At 40.2% G+C, this 21,834-nt stretch overlaps 7 protein-coding genes and 2 long non-coding RNA genes across 25 annotated transcripts in view; 3 read left to right on the forward strand and 6 right to left on the reverse strand.

Annotated features, from left to right (window-relative positions):
* The window catches only part of LOC120458731 (potassium channel subfamily T member 2), an 89,751-nt gene that overhangs the window by 25,287 nt on the left and 42,630 nt on the right, over positions 1 to 21,834 (reverse strand). For 8 of the 13 annotated variants that reach the window (XM_039646480.2, XM_039646487.2, XM_039646484.2 and 5 more), the window contains exons 2-3: positions 17,880 to 18,676; positions 11,152 to 11,345 (exon numbers count right to left, since the gene is read on the reverse strand). The exons of the other annotated variants lie outside the window; for them this stretch is intronic. In XM_039646480.2, coding sequence (XP_039502414.1) covers positions 11,152 to 11,345; positions 17,880 to 18,008 — 323 coding nt within the window. In that variant the 5' untranslated portion in view covers positions 18,009 to 18,676. The remainder of the gene's footprint in view (positions 1 to 11,151; positions 11,346 to 17,879; positions 18,677 to 21,834) is intronic. 13 annotated transcript variants of the gene reach the window in all.
* Positions 5,337 to 5,971, reverse strand: LOC120458744. Of its 3 annotated transcripts, none has more exons than XR_005617217.2 (3): positions 5,820 to 5,971; positions 5,584 to 5,748; positions 5,337 to 5,527 (listed from the first exon to the last, which is right to left on the reverse strand). It is a non-coding gene; the product is annotated as an uncharacterized LOC120458744 (long non-coding RNA). The 3 variants fall into 3 exon arrangements; XR_005617219.2 differs by having other exon boundaries at positions 5,584 to 5,734; positions 5,820 to 5,967; XR_005617218.2 differs by having other exon boundaries at positions 5,584 to 5,755; positions 5,820 to 5,967.
* Positions 6,237 to 6,879, reverse strand: LOC120458745. Its single transcript, XR_005617220.2, has 2 exons — positions 6,715 to 6,879; positions 6,237 to 6,653 (listed from the first exon to the last, which is right to left on the reverse strand). It is a non-coding gene; the product is annotated as an uncharacterized LOC120458745 (long non-coding RNA).
* Positions 6,289 to 8,042, forward strand: LOC120458739 (beta-mannosyltransferase 4). Its single transcript, XM_039646502.2, has 2 exons — positions 6,289 to 6,592; positions 7,311 to 8,042. The coding sequence occupies exon 2, from the start codon at positions 7,357 to 7,359 to the stop codon at positions 7,726 to 7,728; it is 372 nt and encodes a 123-aa protein (XP_039502436.1). The 5' UTR covers positions 6,289 to 6,592; positions 7,311 to 7,356; the 3' UTR covers positions 7,729 to 8,042.
* Positions 8,381 to 8,907, reverse strand: LOC120458742. The gene has a single exon (XM_039646506.2). It carries the CDS (start codon positions 8,905 to 8,907, stop codon positions 8,713 to 8,715), a length of 195 nt encoding a protein of 64 aa, XP_039502440.1. The 3' UTR covers positions 8,381 to 8,712.
* Positions 8,894 to 9,347, reverse strand: LOC120458743. 3 transcript variants are annotated; one of them, XM_044006930.1, is made up of 2 exons: positions 9,176 to 9,347; positions 8,894 to 8,963 (listed from the first exon to the last, which is right to left on the reverse strand). In XM_044006930.1, exon 1 carries the CDS (start codon positions 9,345 to 9,347, stop codon positions 9,231 to 9,233), a length of 117 nt encoding a protein of 38 aa, XP_043862865.1. In that variant the 3' UTR covers positions 8,894 to 8,963; positions 9,176 to 9,230. The 3 variants fall into 3 exon arrangements, with proteins under 3 accessions (XP_043862865.1, XP_039502441.1, XP_043862864.1); XM_039646507.2 differs by having other exon boundaries at positions 8,894 to 9,114; XM_044006929.1 differs by having other exon boundaries at positions 8,894 to 9,117.
* On the reverse strand, positions 9,841 to 10,476 carry LOC120458741 (probable inactive serine/threonine-protein kinase DDB_G0293184). The gene is given in 2 exon segments (XM_039646504.2): positions 9,841 to 10,047; positions 10,161 to 10,476. Coding segments are annotated over 2 exon segments (276 nt in total). The 5' UTR covers positions 10,360 to 10,476; the 3' UTR covers positions 9,841 to 9,970.
* LOC120458737 lies at positions 13,735 to 14,401 on the forward strand. The gene is made up of 2 exons (XM_039646500.2): positions 13,735 to 13,859; positions 13,919 to 14,401. Exons 1-2 carry the CDS (start codon positions 13,793 to 13,795, stop codon positions 14,305 to 14,307), a joined length of 456 nt encoding a protein of 151 aa, XP_039502434.1. The 5' UTR covers positions 13,735 to 13,792; the 3' UTR covers positions 14,308 to 14,401.
* Positions 14,544 to 17,415, forward strand: LOC120458734. Its single transcript, XM_039646496.2, is given in 3 exon segments — positions 14,544 to 16,023; positions 16,025 to 16,237; positions 16,239 to 17,415. Coding segments are annotated over 3 exon segments (1,035 nt in total). The 5' UTR covers positions 14,544 to 15,601; the 3' UTR covers positions 16,639 to 17,415.

Here is a 21,834-nt window from a genome sequence, read left to right on the forward strand (position 1 = left end):
GGCCGCAGGAGGAATGTCCACAAAGAAAGGCTAATGTCTGCACCGGCATCCCGTTCATAAATCAATGCTCTAAACTTGGCCAAAACCGCACGCGACCCTTTCTCGGCCAGCGCTGTCCAGCAGCACTACACAGAGAGAACATATCGTGGAATATTTAATATTAATTTTGAAGTTATTAATTATTTCTATTAAACATAAAAATAACCATCTAACATCCCGAAGTGAAACTCATCAGCTAAAATATTTCGTAATATTTGTTTTCATAAGATAAGATAACAAAATATTTTGTTTTACATACTGGTATGGTAATGGTATTTTTGTTTGTATTAGCACAAAAATCTAACAAGGTTAAGAAATTGAGTGCCAAAGTATAAGATTTTTTCCTCTGTGCACCAGCAGCGACGCAAAAAACTTGAGTAGGCAGGACGAATTTATCACTTGGCCAGCTTAATGGCTCTTGCGCCGAACAAAAGCGTATTACAAAGCGTTTAGCATGTTGTTTTTACACTCCTCGTTTAAACATTTCACTTGGTCCCCCTTTTGTGGCCGGAGCGTGTGGTTTTTAGTGTCGGTGCGTATATGCCAAGTCAACGGAATAGAAGAGAAAAACGGGGCCAAAGGTGGTCTTTCGGCTTAAGTAAGTCCTGATGAGCTACTGCGAAATGAAGTCATAGGCAAAGGAAGAAGGAAGTGAAGCAGTACATAGAACTATATTAGCAATTCATCAAACGCTAAGTGGTGTCTTGAAAAGTATTTCAATTGGTTAAATATTTAAATGATTATCTCTGCCAACAGAGACGAATTATGATATTAAAAACTCTTATACAAGAATTTTAACTAACTAATGCTTACATGTTGATCTACCCAAAAGAGGACTTGATTTAGTTAATTAAATTTTTTTTAAAATAGCGTTTTTAATTAATGTCCCTTTATAATGGAAAACGGCTTTCACCTTTGGCCCAAATTGACTTCTGTTTACCATACCTCCCCTCCCCACACCCTTTTGTATACTCTTTTGCCATTCCTCCCAACCTTTTGAAAATTTCTTGGCCAAATGTATGCAAATAGAAATGTCGCACATATTTCATAATTTTCATATTCTTCGTGCCGAAAAGCAATTTGCATTTGTGTTTTTTGTTCTTCTTGCTGTTCGTGAACAAATTGGTTGCCATTTCTGTTTATCATACATGGAAATTCACAGCGCGAGCGTACGAAATGGGAATTATGGGCCAAATTAGCTTATTTGCCATTTGGATGTGCAAATATTTGGAAAAGTGCGAAACGCAAGTCGGTACGCATTTTTCATGCCCGACTGCAATCGTTTCTGGAATCGATGGAGCTTTAAGATTGTGCGGTTCACGTTGAGTGGGTATTTCGTTTATCTGCAGATGTCAGTTAATTTCCGTTCAAGTAGCCATTAAAACAATCATGACAATGACGCCGCTTAGGCTCACCGATTCACCCACCCATAGATACACACCACACACACACACAGAGCGACAGAAATGACATTTTATGGACTGCCATTAACAGCCTGTTGTCGCAGCAGCCATTTAATAATAATAAAGTGATAAAATACTACGAGTGGCAGAAATCCAAGCGAATAACTTAATTACACGGCAAACCAGCCAGGCGGCGACTTGTCAACTCTACGGAGGCAGCTAATTAAAGTAATCTTCTCCGGCTTCTCGGCCCATTGACTGATGTGGCAGCCCCGTCCCCGGTTTCGATTGCTAATATGGAATCCAATTAATCTTCCCCATTTGACTTAGTTTAGCGCACAACATGTGGCGCGTGTCAAGTCATCATAAATGTTTTCGACTTGCGGAAAGTTTGGCGAAAACTTTCTCCTGCCAAGTCAATTTGTTGGGAAGACTTCAGGCTGAATTGCCGCCAATTTTCAGTGACAACCAAATAGCAGTCTGCCAAGAGCAGGACTAGTCCATAATCCCCATCAGCAGGACCTGATTAGTTGGGGCATTAAATTGGCTAATTGCAGAAGTGGCTGGCTTAAAACTGCGAAATTTACTTTGGCGATTTTTAAACGAGTACTTTTGGTTTGCCTAATGCATTTCATTACTTTCTTCTCTTTAAGCTTGTTAATGGCGGGAATGGTGTCTTGAATATGTATTTTGTAGATTACAATAGAATTAATATTTTTTATTTAATTTTTTCCTGTATCGGGGATACAGATTTTTATCAGCAACGTTGTATGGCGACTTTAAATTTTTAGAAGACTAGTATCTTTTAAATAAAAATTTGCTCTTCATTTATTTAATCACACTACTTCAAAAGTTCGACGACTATTTAAAATATTTAATCAAAGCAGAGAAACACTATACTTTAATGATTTACAAATTTCCTCTGTTTCACTGCCTAGTTATCACTTATTGTGCACAATCTTTGGTTTGAACTTGGAAAGGAAAAGCGTTTTTGAGCGCTTAGTTTTGAAAATATTTCGCGGTTGAAGCGTCAGAGCGCCTGTTTTAGATACGCTCGCCTCGGCGCTGTGATAAGGACTGAAGTCCTGCCGAGGACCTTTCTCGGCGAAAGGAAGTGGCGCAGGCTCGGAAAGCGAAACGGAAATGCATGAACTCACCACAGTGGTGGGTTGCAAGGGCGCCAAACGGACTGAACCGGAAAAGTATCTGCCGGGTACACACTACTGTTACGCTGAATGTTAATAATAGAAGGCCAGTGGAGTTAACAGTGCGACCAGCATCGCTGCTAAGTAATTAAACTATGTTCAGTTAACATTCCATAACTAACTTAAACGTGCTTTTAATGGAATCTTAGGTTTTTAAAGGATGTTTTAAAGTATTCTTGTTTTTAATTCTCAAATTTAAAAATTTGAAAGAGATTCTCTTCTCTTACAATATGTTTGCTTTAAGCATTTGTATTTGCATTTATTATATATGTACATCTTGTAATAAACAAACATGCAAACCTTGTAGTTATAATTATGTCACATAAATTATTATTATCTAAAATGTAAAACTAAAATCAGTAAAAATTATTTTATTAAAATATTTAAAATATAACAAGAGAGAACGCTATAGTCGAGTTCCCCGACTATCTGATACCCGTTACTCAGCTAGTGGATGTGCGAAGAAGAAATTTCAACACTGACAGTTTTTGGCGGTTTGTGGGCGTTAGAGTGGGCATGGCAAAAAGTTTTTTGGCAAATTGATAGAAACTTACAAGACTAATACAAAAATGAAAAAATATCAAAACATTTTTCAGAAGTGTGGGCGTGGCAGCTTTGGGCGGTTTGTGGGCGTAAGAGTGGGCGTGGCAAAAAGTTTTTTTGCAAATCGATAGAAATTTACAAGACTAATACAAAAATGAAAAAATTTCAAAACATTTTTCAAAAGTGTGGGCGTGGCAGTTTTGGGCGGTTTGTGGGCGTTAGAGTGGGCGTGGCAACATGAATCGACAAACTTGCGCTGCTTCTATGTCTCTGGAGTCTGTATGCTTAATCTCAACTTTCTTTTTTTTGTAGTTCCTGAGATCTCGACGTTCATACGGACGGACAGACGGACAGACGGACAGACGGACGGACAGACGGACGGACAGACGGACATGGCCAGATCGACTCGGCTATTGATCCTGATCAAGAATATATATACTTTATATGGTCGAAAACGCTTCCTTCTGCCTGTTACATACTTTTCAACGAATCTAGTATACCCTTTTACTCTACGAGTAACGGGTATAAAAATACATGATAGGGGTATTGTAAGTTCAATTGTATTTTGATTTACACCTTGTAATAATCACATAACTACACATGAAGCTACGTTTATATTAATTATACATATACGCAATTATATCACGTAAGCCGAATAAAACTATACCAGAAATATGATCGAACAAGACAACAACAGTTCATAGATTTGTTTTGTTTTTTTATTAACTTGTCGCTGTCTATAATTACCAATTTAAGCATCTTAACGGAAATAATAGAGGCCGGTCAGTTCGACAAGTCGGACCCGAAAGCGCGTAGGCAATAAGCCTTATGATCAAGGCTTAGAATAAGCCTTATGATTCTGGAGTCTGCACCCCAAACACCGACAAACACCAACGGGAAAAGCGTTTAAGGCGAAAGCTTTCCATTAACAGTAGCTTTGAACTGCTCAATTCAAATTCAAACTCGCGCTGTTAGCCAGGAAACTGCATAAATTAGTGCCGACATGTGAAGCAAAAATTCAATTAAAACTTTTTATTGACAAATTAGCATTAGGAATGCTTAGGAAGTTCCTGGGGAAGGGGTAACAAATAAAGGAGCCAACCAATCAGTAAAAGTGACGAAGGGCACCCTTCCCCAATTCGAAGGCCAGGTGAGATTCCCATGAGCAGCTTACCTGTTGGGCCGGCTTATAAAAGTCCCGAGACGCACGGTTAAGCAATATAACTTGTGAGTGGTGGGGGGAGGGCACCCACATCCTGGCAGCGGCATCAATCATTCTGGAAGGCAACCGTTTCATTTGGTAGGCGAGTCAATCTTGTGAGCGCCACCTTAACCAATTACCTAACCGCAGATGAAAAACCGGGGGGAAATCGTGGGAAAAGGGGACTGGGCTGAGTTCCACCTTTGTTTGCTACCCAGATAAGACTTGCCACAAACATTCCGGCCTAAGTTATGCAGAGCGACGCACTCGAGCCTAACCGAACTGGAAATGGATCTGGATCTGGAGTGCTGGTGCCGAGTTCATAAAATATTTATTTATGCGGATGCTGCGGCTCGATCTGGGGGCCCAAAGACTGATTGAAATGGCGAACGAGTTCATTTGTGTGTCAGGAGGTCGTCTGTCTTCTCATTTGTTAAACGTTTTGTGCGGCTGACGACGTAGTACACATATACATATGTATAACCCTGGATTTGTGCAATAATCAATCATAATGAATGGCCAGGAGGAGGTGGACAAAGGGATTCCGAGCCTCCCAGCACATACAAAATGGCAATTGGTTGCCCTTAAAGTTTGCTCTAACTCCCACCTTTGTGGCCCCAAAAGATTGAGAAAGTGGAAAGTTTTCTCCTTTACTTTAAGTTGGAAAACTTTTACCCAACTCAGATCCTGACGTATGTATTTATTGCCGCTGCCCTTGTTTTTTCAGCCATTAAAAGAAAAGGTGGGAAAAAATTTCACAAAGTCATAAATGCGTTCAACTTGGCTTTAATCCCCAGCGACTATAAAATGAAAACCGCAAAAAATAGTACAGTTGAAATAGAAATTTCCAAAGGTTTACTTACGAATCAATATAAAATATATTTTCAAATGATTAAGTACCTGGAACAGAAAGCAGTAGAATTAGGATACAATAATACAGTATGATTGTGGCAGACTTATTTATTCGAAATTCATTTTAAATAGAACGTTCTGGTCATCTTGATTTCTTAGAGTCTATCAAATGGTGTTAATTGATCCGTGGAGTCTTCTTAATCAGGGCTCACAACGACGGCATACGAACATGCCGAAAACCATGCCCATCCCAAAGCAAATTACATAGGCCATGATAATATTTACTGCAGAAGGGAATTTGAATATCACAAAAGAACGAATTGAATTTACAGAGACTTACGCGGGTATTCTTGGCGATGAGGAAACCGACGATTCCACCAACAACGAAAGTTATAAACCGCTGCATATTTTTTAATAGAACTCCAATTCCCGAGATGTAAACGGAAAATTTGCTTTATTTACGAGCATACGTAACGTACACTTCGTTTTGACTGTCGATAAAAAACTGAATACTTTCATTTGAGGCACAACTTTAGAAAAGAAAACCCCAAGATTACTTGATTCTATTTTATTTACCTTAATAATTTATGCCACATTTTTTTTCCTAAGGTGGCAACTATGTATTCTGCGATATCAGATATCCCACAACGCAGCCTATGATAAAGATTAAAATCCACTCCATTTTCTCTGATTAGTTTAATTTTAGCTGTTAGAGCGGCCTAAATAGTTCACAACGAATAAGTAAAAAGCTGACTTTACGTGAAAAGGCAACTAGTTAGATATAATTATTAAACGACTAGTAAATGTTTATTGAAAAAATCAATCCCAAACCCATTCCAATAAAGAAATCGATTTCTGCAAGCAACAGCATTTATTATGCTGCTTGCAAATCTTCATTTCTCAGCCCTTGAACTGAGTAAGGGTATCCAATAGTCGCGCACTCTCTGTTGTTTTTAATTTCCAGCCAGCTTAGTACAAAAAAAATGGAATACGTAAGTTTGGATTTTATTTATTGTTCATATTAATATATTTTATGTTCCTCATAAATTATATAATTTTTAATTTGCTTTTTAGGCTTAGGCTCAGCACTTCCGGCAGCTCATCATTCCAATAATCACGCCCAAGGCAAAGGTTATAACGTGGGTCATTTTGCTTTTCTTACTTTAATTTCCGAAGTACGGGACGGATTTAAAACGTTTGATACCAAATGTTATCTTCCCAATCAAAATCCAGTCCAGTCGGGAGGATGGCACTAGATTTCCGCCGAACTTAGTTTGACCCAAAGATTTCTCACCTTTTCTTAGGTATTCTTGGCCACCACGTATCCCACCAAACAACCGACTAGAAATGTGAGTATCCAATCTACATCCATTTTTGAAAGGAAAGTAGTGGTTTTGGAACTTAAAAAGCCTAAAATAAACAAAATTGATTGCTTTGAAAAAGCCTACCACAAATGCATAGGAGCTCTTACCTTTTTCTAATTGTGCTTGCCTATCAAATACCCCACTATACAGCCTACGATAAAAGTGAGAAACCAAGAGTTATCCATAATTTTCTTCCCAAAAAAACAGTAATTTTTGTTACCAAATTAATAATTTTGAATTTTGTTCATTAAAACGACAATACTGGCAATGAAGTAGAGACCAATGAGTTTGCTTATAATTTTATAAAAGTGCGTTTTACAAACCCTTTTGGATTTTAGTTTGTTAAACTGTTTCATAAATAAAAAATCTTATGACTGTAACATAGACATTAAAAAACATAACAGCTAATGATTTTTTTTTATCAGTGAATGGAATATGTAAAAAATTGGATACCTAAAAGATTATCCTAGTTGTAAGGATCGTGGTCTACGCAATAAGCTGGAATGCTTTTTTTTCAGTACACTAACGAATTCTTAAAAGGCAGGTATTAAAGGGCAACAATATTTTATAAAGTAGTGTACGAAATAAACGTCAAATACTTAACTCACATCCAAAAGCAACACAGACCCCACTGTTCTAAATTTCTCATTCGGCTAACATCATTTTTCTGATTTTTTTTGGCGTAAAATTAATACGTTATTAGAGGGATCCTGTGATTGCGCGGACATCTAATCCGAAATCCTTTGAAGATGTGCGACAAGCCAGCCTGCCCCCCGCCCCCTCGGTGCTGTCCTCCGCCACCGCCCCCCTGTCGTCCGCCTCCCACCTTGTGGCAGAAGTTGAACTGCGTTCCGTGCAACCGATTCGTGTTCTTCATGATCGGGGCGGGCATCGGATTATACTGGGACCAAATGAAGAAGGAGGCCAAGAAGGCGGCCGAGGAGGCCCAGAAGTCGCCCAAGGAGAAGGAGAAGGAGGCCAAGGAGCGCGAGAAGAAGCAGAAGGAGAAGGAGAAGGCTGACAAGGAGAAGGCGGAGAAGGAGAAGAAAGAAAGGGAGAAGAAGGAGAAGGAGAGCAAGGGCAAGGAGAAGGGTAAAGAGAAGGGCAAGGAGGGCAAGTAACCGATCTTAAGGATGGTCCCCCAAACGGAGATGTCAAGGAGCAGGATGCTTTGCCTCAAAATTCGAATCAAATCATATCGTTTCTACACTTCAAAAATTTCAAGTGCATTATATGGCCTACTTAACGATTACTTTTGGTCAGTCCATTGCCGAGTTGATGGAAGGCTTCTTTATTTACTATCTAGTGTCCAGCCTAATACTTCCAAATCAAGTAACAAGATCGGATGGAAAATTTAACTGGAGAAAAGAAATGGCTTTGCAAAAATTGGATAACCATATAGGGCTTAAAAATATACAGCACCCTAAAATTCAAATTAACATTTTGGTTTCCTGATAATGATTTTGCGAAATGGTGGTGAACTATGTTTTTAACGATTACGGCTTCCCAATACGTTAATATATTATTACAAATTGTATGATGAATACAATAAAATGTATTACCCCCTCAAGAACCCAAAATTAGTAAATTTATTACGATGTGCCCCCAAAGACAAATGATGATCCCGGATTATCTTTTTTTTTTTAATACAGGAATAGAATATAGCCGATAAATAAATAAGCAAATCGTGCATAGAAATATTCCTCTATAAGCATTTTCCGTTTTCCAAAACGTTGTGGTCCCTTAAATCCTTTTGATGATCCCACAATAAAATTCTTTTACAGGACCAATTTAATAGCTGTTTTAACAGAGGAATAGAGAATAGATCAATCGAATAAATCTGTATAGAATGTGGCAGTTAATTGTTCGATTGACAAATTGCTCTTTAGATAAATTTATCGACTGAGAAATTTCCTCTCCATTCCATTCTTCGGCGGACAAACTTATCGAATGGCATTTTGTCTTCCCTGGCTAACGCTGCAAGTGAATGGGGTACTTTATGGGAGACGAATCCAGGTTTAGCTAGATAGTGCCAGGCTTGGATGTTTGCTAATACCGCCGGGCAGATGGCAGATGGAAGATGGCGGATGGCAGATCGATCAGTCCTACTTCTTCGCCTTGCCTTCGTCCTTCTTTTTGGCGCCCGACTTGTCGTCCTTGTTGCGCACGAAGAGCACGCCCAGTCCCACTCCGATCACGAAGAACAGGACGCGGTTGCACGGCGTACAGTTGAGCCGGGCAAGGAGCGACGGCATCGGCCGGCACACCCTGCGGACCTCGGTACGCTTACAACAGGGCATGGCTGCGAGAGCTCGACAGGATTTGCCACAATTTAGACCGAAACTGAAGTCGCTAGCTGATGGATGTTGGATAAAAACCAAACACGGTATAAATTTTGTGTACGTCGAAAGTGTGATATACTGGTTGTAAAGCCAAATAAACACTGAGCTATGTCAGGGCTGCCGCGTGGACAGGACGTTGAACTGGCTTGAAGTTTTCCGACTCGACTACTAGATCAAAGACATTATCTAAAGGCTTTTGGGTAATTTTCGCAGTATTGATACGCACCTAAGAAATTCGAGCTTTCTTATTTCTGATTTCTGCGGGACCTGCGAGCGTAGGTCTACTTCTTCTTGCCCTTCTCCTTGGGCTTTTCCTCCTCGGAAAAGGTCTTACCGTACCACAAACCAACTAAGACGCCCGCAAAAACCGCAGACAATCGCTCGCACATCAAATGCATGATGTAGATAGATGACTACCAAAGGAAGACTAGAAGGTCCTCGGAACAACTAATGATTTTTTAAGTTTACACAATTTAGAGTTTTTCCAGGTTTATGGAAGTCTACTGCTGCGGCCAAAACGGATAACTGAAAAGTGCCGGCCCGAAGTTTCAAAGCCCATTAACCCAAATCTCACAGCCTGCTTTGAAGCACTTTTCTACACAATTTAAATTATTGGGTTTGCGCACACTTAATTAACTGAACGATTTCAAAGAAAAATTTAATTAGCTGGGATTACGTGTGTATCTGGGCTGTGAAAATGCGAAATTAAAGTACCATTACCAACCGTTACCAACTCGGTGAGAAACTTTTATTGAAATCGCTGCGAACTGTTGTCGCATGCAGCACAACATCATCAATGTGCGAAATTCGAATCAGTTGGGGGCACAACCAAAAAAGTAAACGCGAATTTTTTCAATTCGCCACTCATACCCCCAAAGGAAAAAATAGCCGTTGAAGATGATACAATACGCCTTTCCGTATATTTATTTAAATGCTTCGGAGCAAATCTTAATATAACCATATAAACAGGGCTCTTTCGGAAGCATTATCAGAGAAACTGTCGTACCGTTCAAATGGTCATTTACTTCAAACTTTGCCTTTTCTTGCCAATTGCATCTTCGACGTTGGAGTTTTGCTCATGTCAACTAGAACGATTAACTAGAAGAGAAATTCGTTTAAGAGGACTTGCACATCGTATCGTATCGTATCATTTTGTCTAAATGGTGCACTTTTCCACCCGATTAAGCTATTTTCTTATCCCTACTCCTTGCCTTTTTCCTTGCCCTTGTCCTGGCCACCATCCTTCCCCTTTTCCTTCTCTTTTCCCTTGTCTTTGCCTTTGGCCTTGTCCTTGCCCTTATCCTGGTCGCCTCCATCCTTGGGATTTTCACAGGGGAAGTTTTGGGCGTACCAAACGCCGACCATGGCTCCAGCCGTCAGGGCGGAAAGTCTGTCGCAAAGCATCCGCATTTTGGGGTGTATAAAACTAGCTAATCGGGGTATAAAATTTACAAATTTCGGAGACCTAAAATTTTAAAATTTTGAGTTGTGGTATGTTACCATAGGTTAAAATAGAATGAAGAAAATAATAAAGCCTGCCTGATGGCCAAAAGCGTATCTAATGTGAACTATGTTAAATTTGATAACTTAACAGCCAAGAAATAACTTGTAGAATAGATAAAAACGTGTTAGGAGTTAAATGCATTTTCTTTCTTGACAAGACCAAGCTTTTCCAAAGTGAGTTGAAAAATCCCATTTGGCTTATTCACACCCGAGCCGAACAAAACCACACAAGCCATAGAGTCCCCAAGTTTCAGGCGCTGCTTCGCTGTCACTCAGCAGCAGATAAAACCGAATGGCTGGGGTAACAACAGAAATCCTTTATTGCCCCTCTTTGGAAATAAGTATTTTAGCTCTACTTGGTGTAGCCAAGTCTAACACTTTACACTCTTTAAGTAAATGCTGCTACCGTCCAGAAACAAAATTAATTGAAAAATATGCAATAATTTGTTCTTTACTTTAGAAACATGATTTTTAGTATATCAAAATTCAGAGAAATCCGTATTTTAACAGCATTGAATATCACAACTCGCCGAGTTCACAATCTACTCAGGACCCAAAAGAGAGCCTTAATTTTCACCATAACCACATTTATTTCTTTAAAAGGGATTGTTTATAAAGTATCTTGAGTAGTGAAAATCCGGTTGAACATAACTCGTTAGCACCCACAGATTGGAGGACCCAACCATCGACTCCACTCACCTGGGTATCTGCAGGGCAATCTCGTCCAGACTGTCCGAGGGACTCATGGGCGTGCGCTCGAAGAGGCGGGAGGGGGCCAAGGTCAAGTGGCCGGTGGAGTCGCTGACACACTTGAACACCTTGGCCCCCCTCCGCTGGCGCTGCTGCTGGCGCTGCTGCTCCACGCGCTTCTTGCGCTTGTTCTCCTCGGCGCGCTGCAGGTTATGCAATCGAAAGAAGAACATTGACATTCTGCGGGTGGTGGGTTGATTTGGTTGATTTGTTGGTTGGTTTCGTTTTGTTTTGTGGGAGGGTGGCGGATGTTATGACGAGTTGGTTGCAGAAATAATTTCAATTGCAGTTAGGTTCCAATGCTTGGGTTGATTTTCCGTTGAATTTCGGCGCGTCGTGGTGCCCAATGTTTCGATTATTTTTGTTGAGGGAGTTTTAATTGTTTTCATGTTTTTCACAAATGGTTATAATAATTTCGTTAGGCATTTCGCATTGTTTGCAGGTCAATTTCAGTTTTCATTGGCATCAAAAGCATGAGTTATTATGAAGCGTATGGTAAAAGCACAGCGAATTTACGGATAAAATATATGAATTGATTTTACAAAAGTGTTCTGTGGTGTGTGTTTATTTTAGGGAGCTTTCTGCACTTCTTACAAAAAAGTATTAACGGAAATGATAAATTGTTAACAAGGCGTTATAAATAATAAATAAAAAATATAACTGTAGCATTAAATAGCAAAAAAGCAGAAAAGAGTGCCAGAGTAAATACGCCACACATATAACAAATACATATTTTGCTAAGGATGGTTCAACAACCAAAGGAAAGAAATTAATAATAATGATTCACTCAGCACACAAACAGCTTAAGAAAAAGCAGCACATTTAATCCTAGCAAACCCGAGATTACAAAAGCAAACTAATGGCAAAACTAAATCAAATAGAGAGCCATACGCTCGAGGGCGCAAACCAACTTCCGCAGTATCAATCAACTTTAAAGTGAAATGGAATTTTTAACAAAAAATGTGGAAAACTTGCCAACTGACAGAAGGCAGCAACAAAGTGGCAACTGTCCGCAAACGGAGGACCAATGGCTTGAAAGCTGAAATGCTCCTTCCATTCCGGAAATTGAAATATGAACCGCATTCTGGGCGGAATGTCCACGTCCCTTCGAAAATGCCATTGAATGTCCTTGGGAGAGGCAGGAAATGGCGGAAGTTCTGTGGGTAAGTCCCGATTTCCATGGAACATAGGGCTGCAGCTCTCATTACTTTGATATTCCTTAAGCACGAATCCAAAGCCAAGTTTTGCTGGCAAATTGATTGATTGATCGCCTGCAATCAGTTGCTTTCGCGAATACATATTTGCCGGCAATGAACCAATTCTCTTGTCATCAGCTCGAGATTTCCGTTCAATTAGCAGGCGAATTCCCTCCCTAACGAGCCTGGAGGAGTGGAGCTCATGCTTGTGTCAAAAGTAAATTAATCGAAATTTGCATAAATTTGTTTTGGTCTGAATACATTGTCGCGTCGTCTGCCCTAATACTCCAAACACTCTAAGTGATTGCGTACCCGAAACTTAATTATAAAAGCCAGCGGAAAACGACAGAGCGCTGGAGGTGGCGATGAGCTGGACAAAGACGAACGCACCGCATCATCATTAGCTGGTCCTCGAGGACCACTCCATTTGGTTAATTGCATCGGCAAATATTAAAAAATATATTCCAACGCAAAATTAACAATGCATTGTATCTATGAAGCGAATAGTTACTACATAACTTTGTTTACTTCACTAATTTGAAATATGAATTCATATAAAGCAGTTTTTGATTAAACGTGTTACAAAAGAGATTTTAAGAAATCAATTAAATTATTCGGAAATTCTTAGTTTTCAGTAAAGAGTCGTTTAACCTTAGTGTCACAATAGGTGTAATAAAAAGCATTAATTAAACATTAAACATTAATTAAACCACAAAATGATGATGTTTAAAGGCAAATTTCAGTAAGACAAGGCAATGGCATAAACAAACAAAAAGCGAAAGTGAGTAGAGTTTTTGCTTCCTTTTTAGTTTCCTAATGATTACTTACTATGAGATAGCCTTTACTCGAATTGTTGCTTTTAGGTGCTCAGATAGATTTTCTAAATGCATGAATATACATCTAACCTATTGGGCTTTTCTTTAAAAGGCGGCAAATATTTAGAGGCCAACCAGCTACTCATGTAATCCAAATAATTTATTATACTCCAAAATGATCATCCAAGGAAATTGTAAATAGGGAAGGCACGGGGATAAACAAAGAGGAAGCGAAAGTAAGCTCCTCCTCATAAATGACTGTTCATCCATCATTAGAGCGTTTTGTATGAGGATGCCCTTATTATTATTACTAATGGCGTTTTACACTGCCCATTTAGCTATACACAAGGCACTATAATTAATATGAAATCCAACCATAACTCCTCAACTTTATGTTTCAAGTGCTTCAAAGAAAAATAAACTCTGTTTTTGCGAGCCAAATTGTATTTTAAATGGAAGCTCATAATATGTAACTATTAGCCTCACTTAAAACACCGTGTTATTAAAAAGCAAGACCAATTGCAATTACACAGGCATAATAAAAGCAAACACACTGTTCTTGAGTTAGCAAACGTAGCTATGAGCAATACAGCAGCTTGGTTTTTGTTTCTAGATTTTTTAATTATTGTGCAATCCCTACTCCCCGGTAAGTTCCACGTTTTTGGTGGTTTTAGGTTATATATTTTGGTTATACCCCAATTTCAGGGCAAAACTACTGTACCATGCCTGTGGCGTTAATAAAGTATCGAATGATGTGCTCACCTCTGCTCTCACTCTGGGTCCTTAGAAAAGGCAAATGTGTAGAGGCTTTGCATTGTGCGAAAGGATACTCAAAAAAAGAGTGCAACGACAACTGCCTTGGACTGCAAAAAACAAAGAAGAAACTCAAGTCGAGCCCCCCAACAAAACCCCAACTAAAAACGAAAGAAATTCCAAAACCCATAACCACATGTGCAACCACAGAGGTGGAATTAAAAACAACTACAGAGCAGTATGAGCCACCTAAAGGACAAATTGTGCCACCTACCAGAGAAACTAGAAGGCCTAAACGAACTCGAAGAACGAGACGGTTTACCATTAAAGAGATATGCTAAGAAAGACATTCAAAGAATAAATCAAATTGTTATTTTCAGCACAAGAGAAAGACTAAAGGAAGGGTAAAACAAATTGAAATCCTCCTGATCCAAATTTGTTTAATGTATATTTAATATCGACGAATAACCAAAAGACCTTTTGCGTTAAGCCCATAATTGGTTATTTCCCTTCATTGAAGAAGAGTCTCCTAATTGGGATTAATTATGAAGCGTTTTAGTGCGGAGCCCATAAGCTCTCCGAAATTAGCAACTTATTTAAATAACAAAATCCCTATCAGCTCGAGGACAGCCTTCAGTTTTACCCCCCAAAAACGTATTTTCACGTCCGGGGATATCGCCGTAAAAAAAGCGAAGGGCAAAGGCGAACAATATACGATATTTTCGCAAAGGAGAACAATACCGATGCAGGAACCGAAAAAACCGAAGGGAAAGCAATAATCATTAGGCCAACAAAGGCCTCTCCCCCTCCCTCGAGGGATTGAGGTTGGCCAGGCTGTCCTATCGGGTTGAGTGCGTTGTCAAGCGCTGACCAGGCTAAAAAAGAAGGAAAAAGGAGAGGCAGGGGCAAAATGCCAAAATAAACACTTGTCGCTGGTGAAATTCGGAACGGTGGTGGCTTAGGTGGCTTACGTTTTCCCAACCACAAAAGCGAAAATTTTCCAGCTCAGCACGCGTTTAGGCGCTGCTGTGTGCCTTTGGTCCCGGAGACCATTAGCCCGGTGAGTGGGAAATACACTTGGATATGAGAAACGGCAAAGGAAGGACCCACAGACTGATGGCAGACAGGATACAATCTTTTCACGGTCTTCGCCACGGACTGACTTGCCCCAACGCAGGGATACGTAATAAAATGTAGACAATTTTTACGACACTGTCCGAACAACACAAGTGGACATTCCGCTTTTATTTCTTCATTAAAAAGCAGTATTGATTGCCGACCAGGAGGTCGTGGAGGCGGAGCATCCGAGGAGTGCCTCCAAGGACCTTTTTACATCCATACTTTTATTATAGTTTGCCACACAAAAGGTCTTTGTCAGTGGCGTTATTATTGGCTTTCACGGGCTCCACCACTCTGTATTTGATTTATCCATTTTGAAAACCATATCTGTCGTTGCTTTTTCATCTTTTGTAGGCCAATGCAAACGGTATTTTCAGTTGAACTGTCGTTTTGTCTCCTGACTCAAGTGGTCATTTAAAGCAACACAATTTTGATTGAAGTGGACAACGGTTTCTGCATAAACCATGTCTTTGATGTCACGTAATTGATTACCCATGTCCTGCCAAATGACCGCTAATGTGGGATCCATTTTTTAACGCCGACAAACAACTCCCCGGTGGACCCTTTATTGCTCCCCTAGTGATGAATGGCCAAACTATAGATACTGGCCTAATTGGCCTGAGCCAAAGGCCTATAAAAGAGGCCGTGAAACAAATGCAGCTTGCAGTTATCGAGATGGCTGTAACAAACTTGCAGCTATGCAGTTTGCTAACAAAGTTTTCGGCTCTCAATGGACTAAACACCTACTATTTCGATCCTAACACGAATGGATTCAGGAGCTCCTGGAAGCTTCAGATATACTGCGTTATACATCATGGTCTCTGTGTGCTGGCTCTGGCACACATGTCCTATAGCACCGATAGTAATATGAGAGTGGGTGTGACTGTTCTTACGATTGGAGAAACCACGGCCTGCTGTGTGAAATCCTGCTGGGATAAGGCAAAAGTATTTCAGTGGGAGAGACAGCGGGACGCTTTTGAAGTACCGATACTACATGGAAATTACTTTTGTTTCGATAACCCTGCTGCGTATTCATCTGTTTCATCCGATCTACATGAGGAGACTGCTACCTTCGCAGTTCTACGTAAATGTGGGAGCGTATTGACTACTCTACAATATGCTTTTGGCAGCTGTGCTCGGCTTCTACTTTTTGCATTCAAAAGCTCATAAATGATCTAATGGCGCACATTTTAGCCATGTCGAGACAGAGAAGTCGCCGTACAAAGATGCTGCACTGCCTTAGACTCGACTCCAAGCTTCTACTGCTGTGTGACCAGTTCAACAACCAGCTTGGACACGTGTCCGTGTGGGTTTTGGCCTGCAAAGGTTGGTTCCAGATCACCTATGGCTACGAAATATACCAGATGGTGGCTGCTCCAAAGTCAATTGATTTAAGTATGGCCATGAGACTGTTTGTAATTTTCAGCTACATTCTGGATGCCATTAATCTATTTGTTGGAACAGACATTTCCGAATTGTTCAGTACTTTCAGGGCGGACTCTGCACGCATTTTAAGGAAGGCGAATCGCTTGGATCGACTGCTAAGTTGCTAGTCTTCTAAACTAAAAACACAAAGAATATGGTAACATCTACTAAAATCGACCCGAAGTCCTGTATTAATTTTTAAGCGGCACGGAAATTAAAATCTTTTACTGATAAAGCTGCTTTCAACTAAGCTCATTTCTGATTAGAGCTCTCTAAACTTCCCCTTTGAACTCCGATTGCAGCTCTCCATCTTCACCTTGAAGTTGGCTCTCCATCCCAAGAGGGTCGTCTTTCTCAACGTGTTTACTTTTGACCGAAAGCTGACTCTGACGCTTTTGGCCAAGTCGACGTTGTACACAATATGCTGGCTGCAAAACGACTACAACAAACTCAAGGCGTAGACTCCATTCAAGGCATATCCTGCGCTCCCAAGAGTTTATTATCCCACGCACAAGAGTTCGTCTGGACTGCGAGTACAAAGCAAAAACCAAGGCACATGCACAACTTAAAGCAATACGAGTATAAACATTTACATACACATATGTATGTTCACAGCAAATATATAATGGAAAAATCAACGACAATGCATCCAAATCCAAAGCCACGAGCCTGAGGAACTGTGCACGATGACTATTGGTTTGATGATGATGATGATGATGATGATGATGATGATGATGAGGTGAATTGGTCAAGTTGCACAATGGCTTAGAAAATAAGTAAGGATGGATTAAGCTGTTCGAATTATAAATACCCATCGCAGTGCTGAAATTTAATTGATTTTTCTGTTGCCGTACACACAGTTATAAATTTTTGGTAAATATTAGAATGCAACTTAATTTAGCATGATCATGTGCCTTTTTTTATTTCAAAAGAAGGTGTACGTTGCGTATAAGAGTTAATTAACTTGGTAAGCACACATACGAATGTAAAATGTTGTTGTGCAAATATTTCCTTTAATTAAAGTATGAATGTTGTATTAGACTGCTTCCTATTATTTTATTTACAAAGTCTCTGTTTCGAGCTGTCGTTGTTTTTGCCTTTTTAGTTCCACCGGAAGTTAGTGACCCATTCCAGGGTATTTTTCCCGACATCCTGTGACAACAAAGGACTCTGTTCCTTACTTTGTGCCCGTATATTGCTTTCATGTCATTGTGCATGTGTTGCCAAAGTGTGAGCGTTTTAATTTGATTTGTCATGAATGAAAACCAACGGAAGGTGTGGTGAGAAAATTGTCGAGCAAAGAAAAGTGAGAATTGAGAACCGAATAGATGCTGAGGAGCGGGAAAATCAAAGGATAAACAAAACTTACATGTGGAAACCAATTAGGTAACTTGTAGTTACGAATGCTAGTTAAACGGCTGCAGTTGTGGTTATTATTGTTATCACTGTTGTCGTTGCTGCTGCCACTGGGCATTTGGTCTAAGTTGCTGTTGCTCATCTTGCAGAAGGATAAGCGCTCTCGCAGGATGGCTAATCGTGCTAGGAACTCTGGACACAGGCAAGGACACAGACAGATCACATAAATGCAATAGGAACACCGATAGACAGATCTACATAAAGCACAGCAAGGAAAGCTCCCAGAAAGGATTGTTGATGTGTTGCGGTTTGGTTACTTCTGGTTGACAGTTACCTGAAAGCGGTCTATGTGTTGTATATGGTTGGTTAATATAAATGGGTTGAATATGTTTATAGCACAGTCTACGGTTTACACGTTCAGTTACACATTACACACGAGAATTGACAGCAAATTCGAGTTGGTTTTGCCTTTTGCCTCTTTTCGCACTTATTTAACTAGTTTAAAGCTTTTACCAAGTTTGTATCCCGTTCTGGTCATATGTACACTTAAATGTTAGGCTAAATATAAATATTCCTATTTAGAACCGTATAATCGATACTGTTTGGTCTCCGGTTTGTTTACAAGCACAAGTCTCACATTGATTTTCTTACAGGTTAGGGAATATGCGCGTTTTGGTCCGCTCAGTTGGATTAGGTATTTGTTTATTAGCTAGTTATAAGTTTATTTGGTCAGTTGCTGGTCGAAAATGTAAATATTTAAAGCTTCTCTCCTTGGACTCCAGTTCCTATTTATTGTGTTATCCAAACGTGCTGAAAGAGAGATATAAACATGGAAGCTGCGGGTAGGAAAAACTATTGCTGCTCCGCATCGACTCAAGTGTGCTGGGAACGACGAAACATTTTTGAGCCAAACGAAATTATGGCCATAATATCTTGCAAATAATAAAGGGAAAGGAGTTTGAAGAGGAGAAAAGCAGAATAGCAGAAATGCAGCCAAGAAAGGACACCCGTCGAGAGAAGAGTCGGCCATTTGCTCAGTTCAAATGCGTGCCAGGCAGCAATTTTGCCATCTTTTGTGCCACTTAGCCCGGACCACTCGCCATTTGCCGTTTACCATTCACCATTTACTATTTTCCATTCCCATTCTCCATTGGCCACTTGTCCCCGCTTTGGCTGCAGCCACAATAATTTAATTCTGCAAACTCTGTGCCGATTTAATTCAACCATTCTATCAGCAATGTTTAATGCTCAAATATGGGGTAAGCGTATATAACCCGTTTAATTAATTAATTTTGACCAGAGACAAGCGCCTAATCTGCTGCAAACGACCGTTGTATAGAGCTGCCCACTGCCTAAATATAGAAGCATAGCCCAAACCGAAAATCAATATGTGCTACACTGAAAATTGTTCATACGCCAGGTGCGCGCTGGCGATGTTTAAGGTAACGAAATTTCTTCGATTATTAGTTTTGTTGCAGTTGCAAGTGACATAAACGCGACATCAAGTCACCTCGCACACACTTGCAACCCGAGACTCTGCTTTGTCCCCATTTTGGAAATTGAATTTATGGCCAACACACACACAACAACAGCTGCTGCCTCGACAGTTTACACATTTGGTATATACGGCATGTAAGGCAAAGTTTTCTACTTCGTCCACTATCCCCCGACCAACCCGAGGAACCCGAAAAACCCCTTGCCAGCCAATGTACTTTCCCCATCAGCTCTGAACGAACAAGTTTATCTCGGGGCTTCTGCTCCTGGCTGATGTGGCTACGATTTTTCATGCCGAAAGTTCAAAGCAATTTTTAAAGATCAGAGTGCCAAGTGGAGACGCAGAGGACCAAAGGACCTAAGGACCAGTAGAAGCCGGCAAGGGACCAATGACCAATGTCGAAGCAGAAGCCACAGAGAAATCATTTCATTTCAATTTATTTTCCCATTTCCATTGTTTTCACTGGTAGTTACCACTGTTTTTGTTGTTGCCCCTCAAATCGGAATTTGTTTTGCCGTGTTGGCATTTTCACACCGCAAAGCCACATGGGTGGGTAATTTTCCAACAGAACTCAGAAATTACACAACATTATTCTGGCGAATTACACGAATTTGTCTCTATGGATGTTTGTGCTGCTCTAAGTAATTACAGACTTGGATTTTACTTTGAATATTTTCTTTTTAAGCTGGACAAGATATCAACACAAAGCAATCACCAATGAAGGGTCTCTAATTCGATTAAGTCAGTTTAAAAGTTTTGCAATCAAAGTAATCTACGAGCAAAACCATTTACAATTCATATGCATAAGAATTAACTAGGATAAAACAAGTTATTTAATATTTAAAAAGTTTACTTGATTATGGTTTTAGGTATCTTTCTTTAGGAGTTTACTGTTTACCTACCGCATTTTGTTTACCTAACGACTAGAATGAGTTTTCCGCAAACAAATCCCTGGCTTAACTTAGCTTTTGACCCATAAATTGTGACACTATTTTCAGCGCTGCAAAAAGGTTGAGCTCATTAATAACAAGGGCTTCCGGCTCTTGACACAAAACCATGCCAGATAAAACACAGTACGAACTTAGCTTTGCTCTTTTCGAAGATATGGCTCTAATAATACCATATTAAAATTTATAGTAGTTGACAGCAGCCTATACAGATTGTGAGATTTCTTGTATAAAAATGATTTGGATAAAGAGATATCAAAAAAAGTGCAGGGCAAAACGCGAGTTTGCACAAAATAATTAAGCAAGTCCTTTGATCACACAAAATGATGCTAAAGAAGGTGCAAAATAAATAATAAAAACTTGGCCTTTGGGCTTGGGGGCAATTATGAAAACCTCACCAACGTGAAAACTATGCTGATGGTGTTTGCCAGCGGAAATTAATGCCTTTTGAGCGGGACGCACCACTTCTCGGCCAAAAGAAATGACCAAGGCAGCGTGAAAGCGAATGGCGCCACTTACTTTAATTGCTGCCACGTTGCCGGGGTCCTGCTCCCTGTGTCCTGGCGGCCAAGTACACAATGGAGCCCGAGCCAGACCCAGGACCTGAGCTGGAGCTCCTCGAGTAATTAAAGCACCAGAGCGCACCGCATCCATTGCAACAATGCGACCGACACGGTGTTGAGTTGGCCAAAACCAAAATGCCCCTGCATTGTGTTGGCTGACTTTTGTGTTGGCACTTAACGCTTTCGGTTGCGAAATTTTCGACACTCAATTGGGCACATTAACTGACACTGAAGGGCGCCCAAATAGGGCTTCATTGATTGCCAGGCATTCTCCACCCCTTTGTCGCTCTTTGACTTGGCTCATAATTGGCTTGGCTCTGGCCAAGTGCCGACTGACCGTTTTGCATCAGGGCCATTTAGCTCCAGTTGCGTTAGTTGAGTTACTTTTATACGAGTTGCCACCGCACTGGTGCCCAGGCCATGCTCCCTGCGGGGAAGGGCAAATGGAAAGCTTATGAATGTTTAAGCAACTCTCAATTGCGAGAAAAGTTTTCAATTTTTGTTGTAACTTTTACTCGCTCGCCATGGCAATGCGTTAACAAACTTTAATTAATATGTGCGAGAGAAGGGTACAGGAATATCGATTCGATTTAAATGTTGCCAGCTTGTCTGAAAGTTTTCACTTAAAATGGTCCCCCAAGCAACAAGTTTTCCCTTTCCCCAAAGCAGGGCCAATATGACTTCCTTAAATACAGAAAGAAATGATAATAGGCTTTGAGTGTTGTTCATTAAAGAAAAAACCCAATTTAGATACAAAAAATGCGTTTGGATGTGGTAATTCAAAGTAGTTTAGTATTATCGCTGTTGTAGGCAGTCCAAAACGCTCGAGTAGGGTTTTTTCGCATGTGCAAAGCTCTTCAATATCAAACATATTTCCGAATCGGGTGCTGTTCGAATAAATCCTTCGTCAACCACAAGCTTTTAGATAAATACAATGCAAAGATATCCAGTTCAGCAAGTTTT

Source organism: Drosophila santomea, chromosome 2L (assembly GCF_016746245.2).
Source record: "Drosophila santomea strain STO CAGO 1482 chromosome 2L, Prin_Dsan_1.1, whole genome shotgun sequence".
In the NCBI taxonomy this organism is placed as follows: domain Eukaryota; kingdom Metazoa; phylum Arthropoda; class Insecta; order Diptera; family Drosophilidae; genus Drosophila; species Drosophila santomea.

What these genes read in the sequence shown, in the direction of transcription:
- LOC120458739 (XM_039646502.2), top strand. Translation starts at nt 7,357, where the DNA reads ATGTGCGACAAGCCAGCCTGCCCCCCGCCCCCTCGGTGCTGTCCTCCG.
- LOC120458742 (XM_039646506.2), bottom strand. Translation starts at nt 8,907, where the DNA reads ATGCCCTGTTGTAAGCGTACCGAGGTCCGCAGGGTGTGCCGGCCGATG.
- LOC120458743 (XM_044006930.1), bottom strand. Translation starts at nt 9,347, where the DNA reads ATGCATTTGATGTGCGAGCGATTGTCTGCGGTTTTTGCGGGCGTCTTA.
- LOC120458737 (XM_039646500.2), top strand. Translation starts at nt 13,793, where the DNA reads ATGAGCAATACAGCAGCTTGGTTTTTGTTTCTAGATTTTTTAATTATT. An exon ending in TGTGCAATCCCTACTCCCCG is followed by an intron (nt 13,860 to 13,918) that starts GTAAGTTCCACG and finishes CCCCAATTTCAG; the next exon opens with GGCAAAACTACTGTACCATG.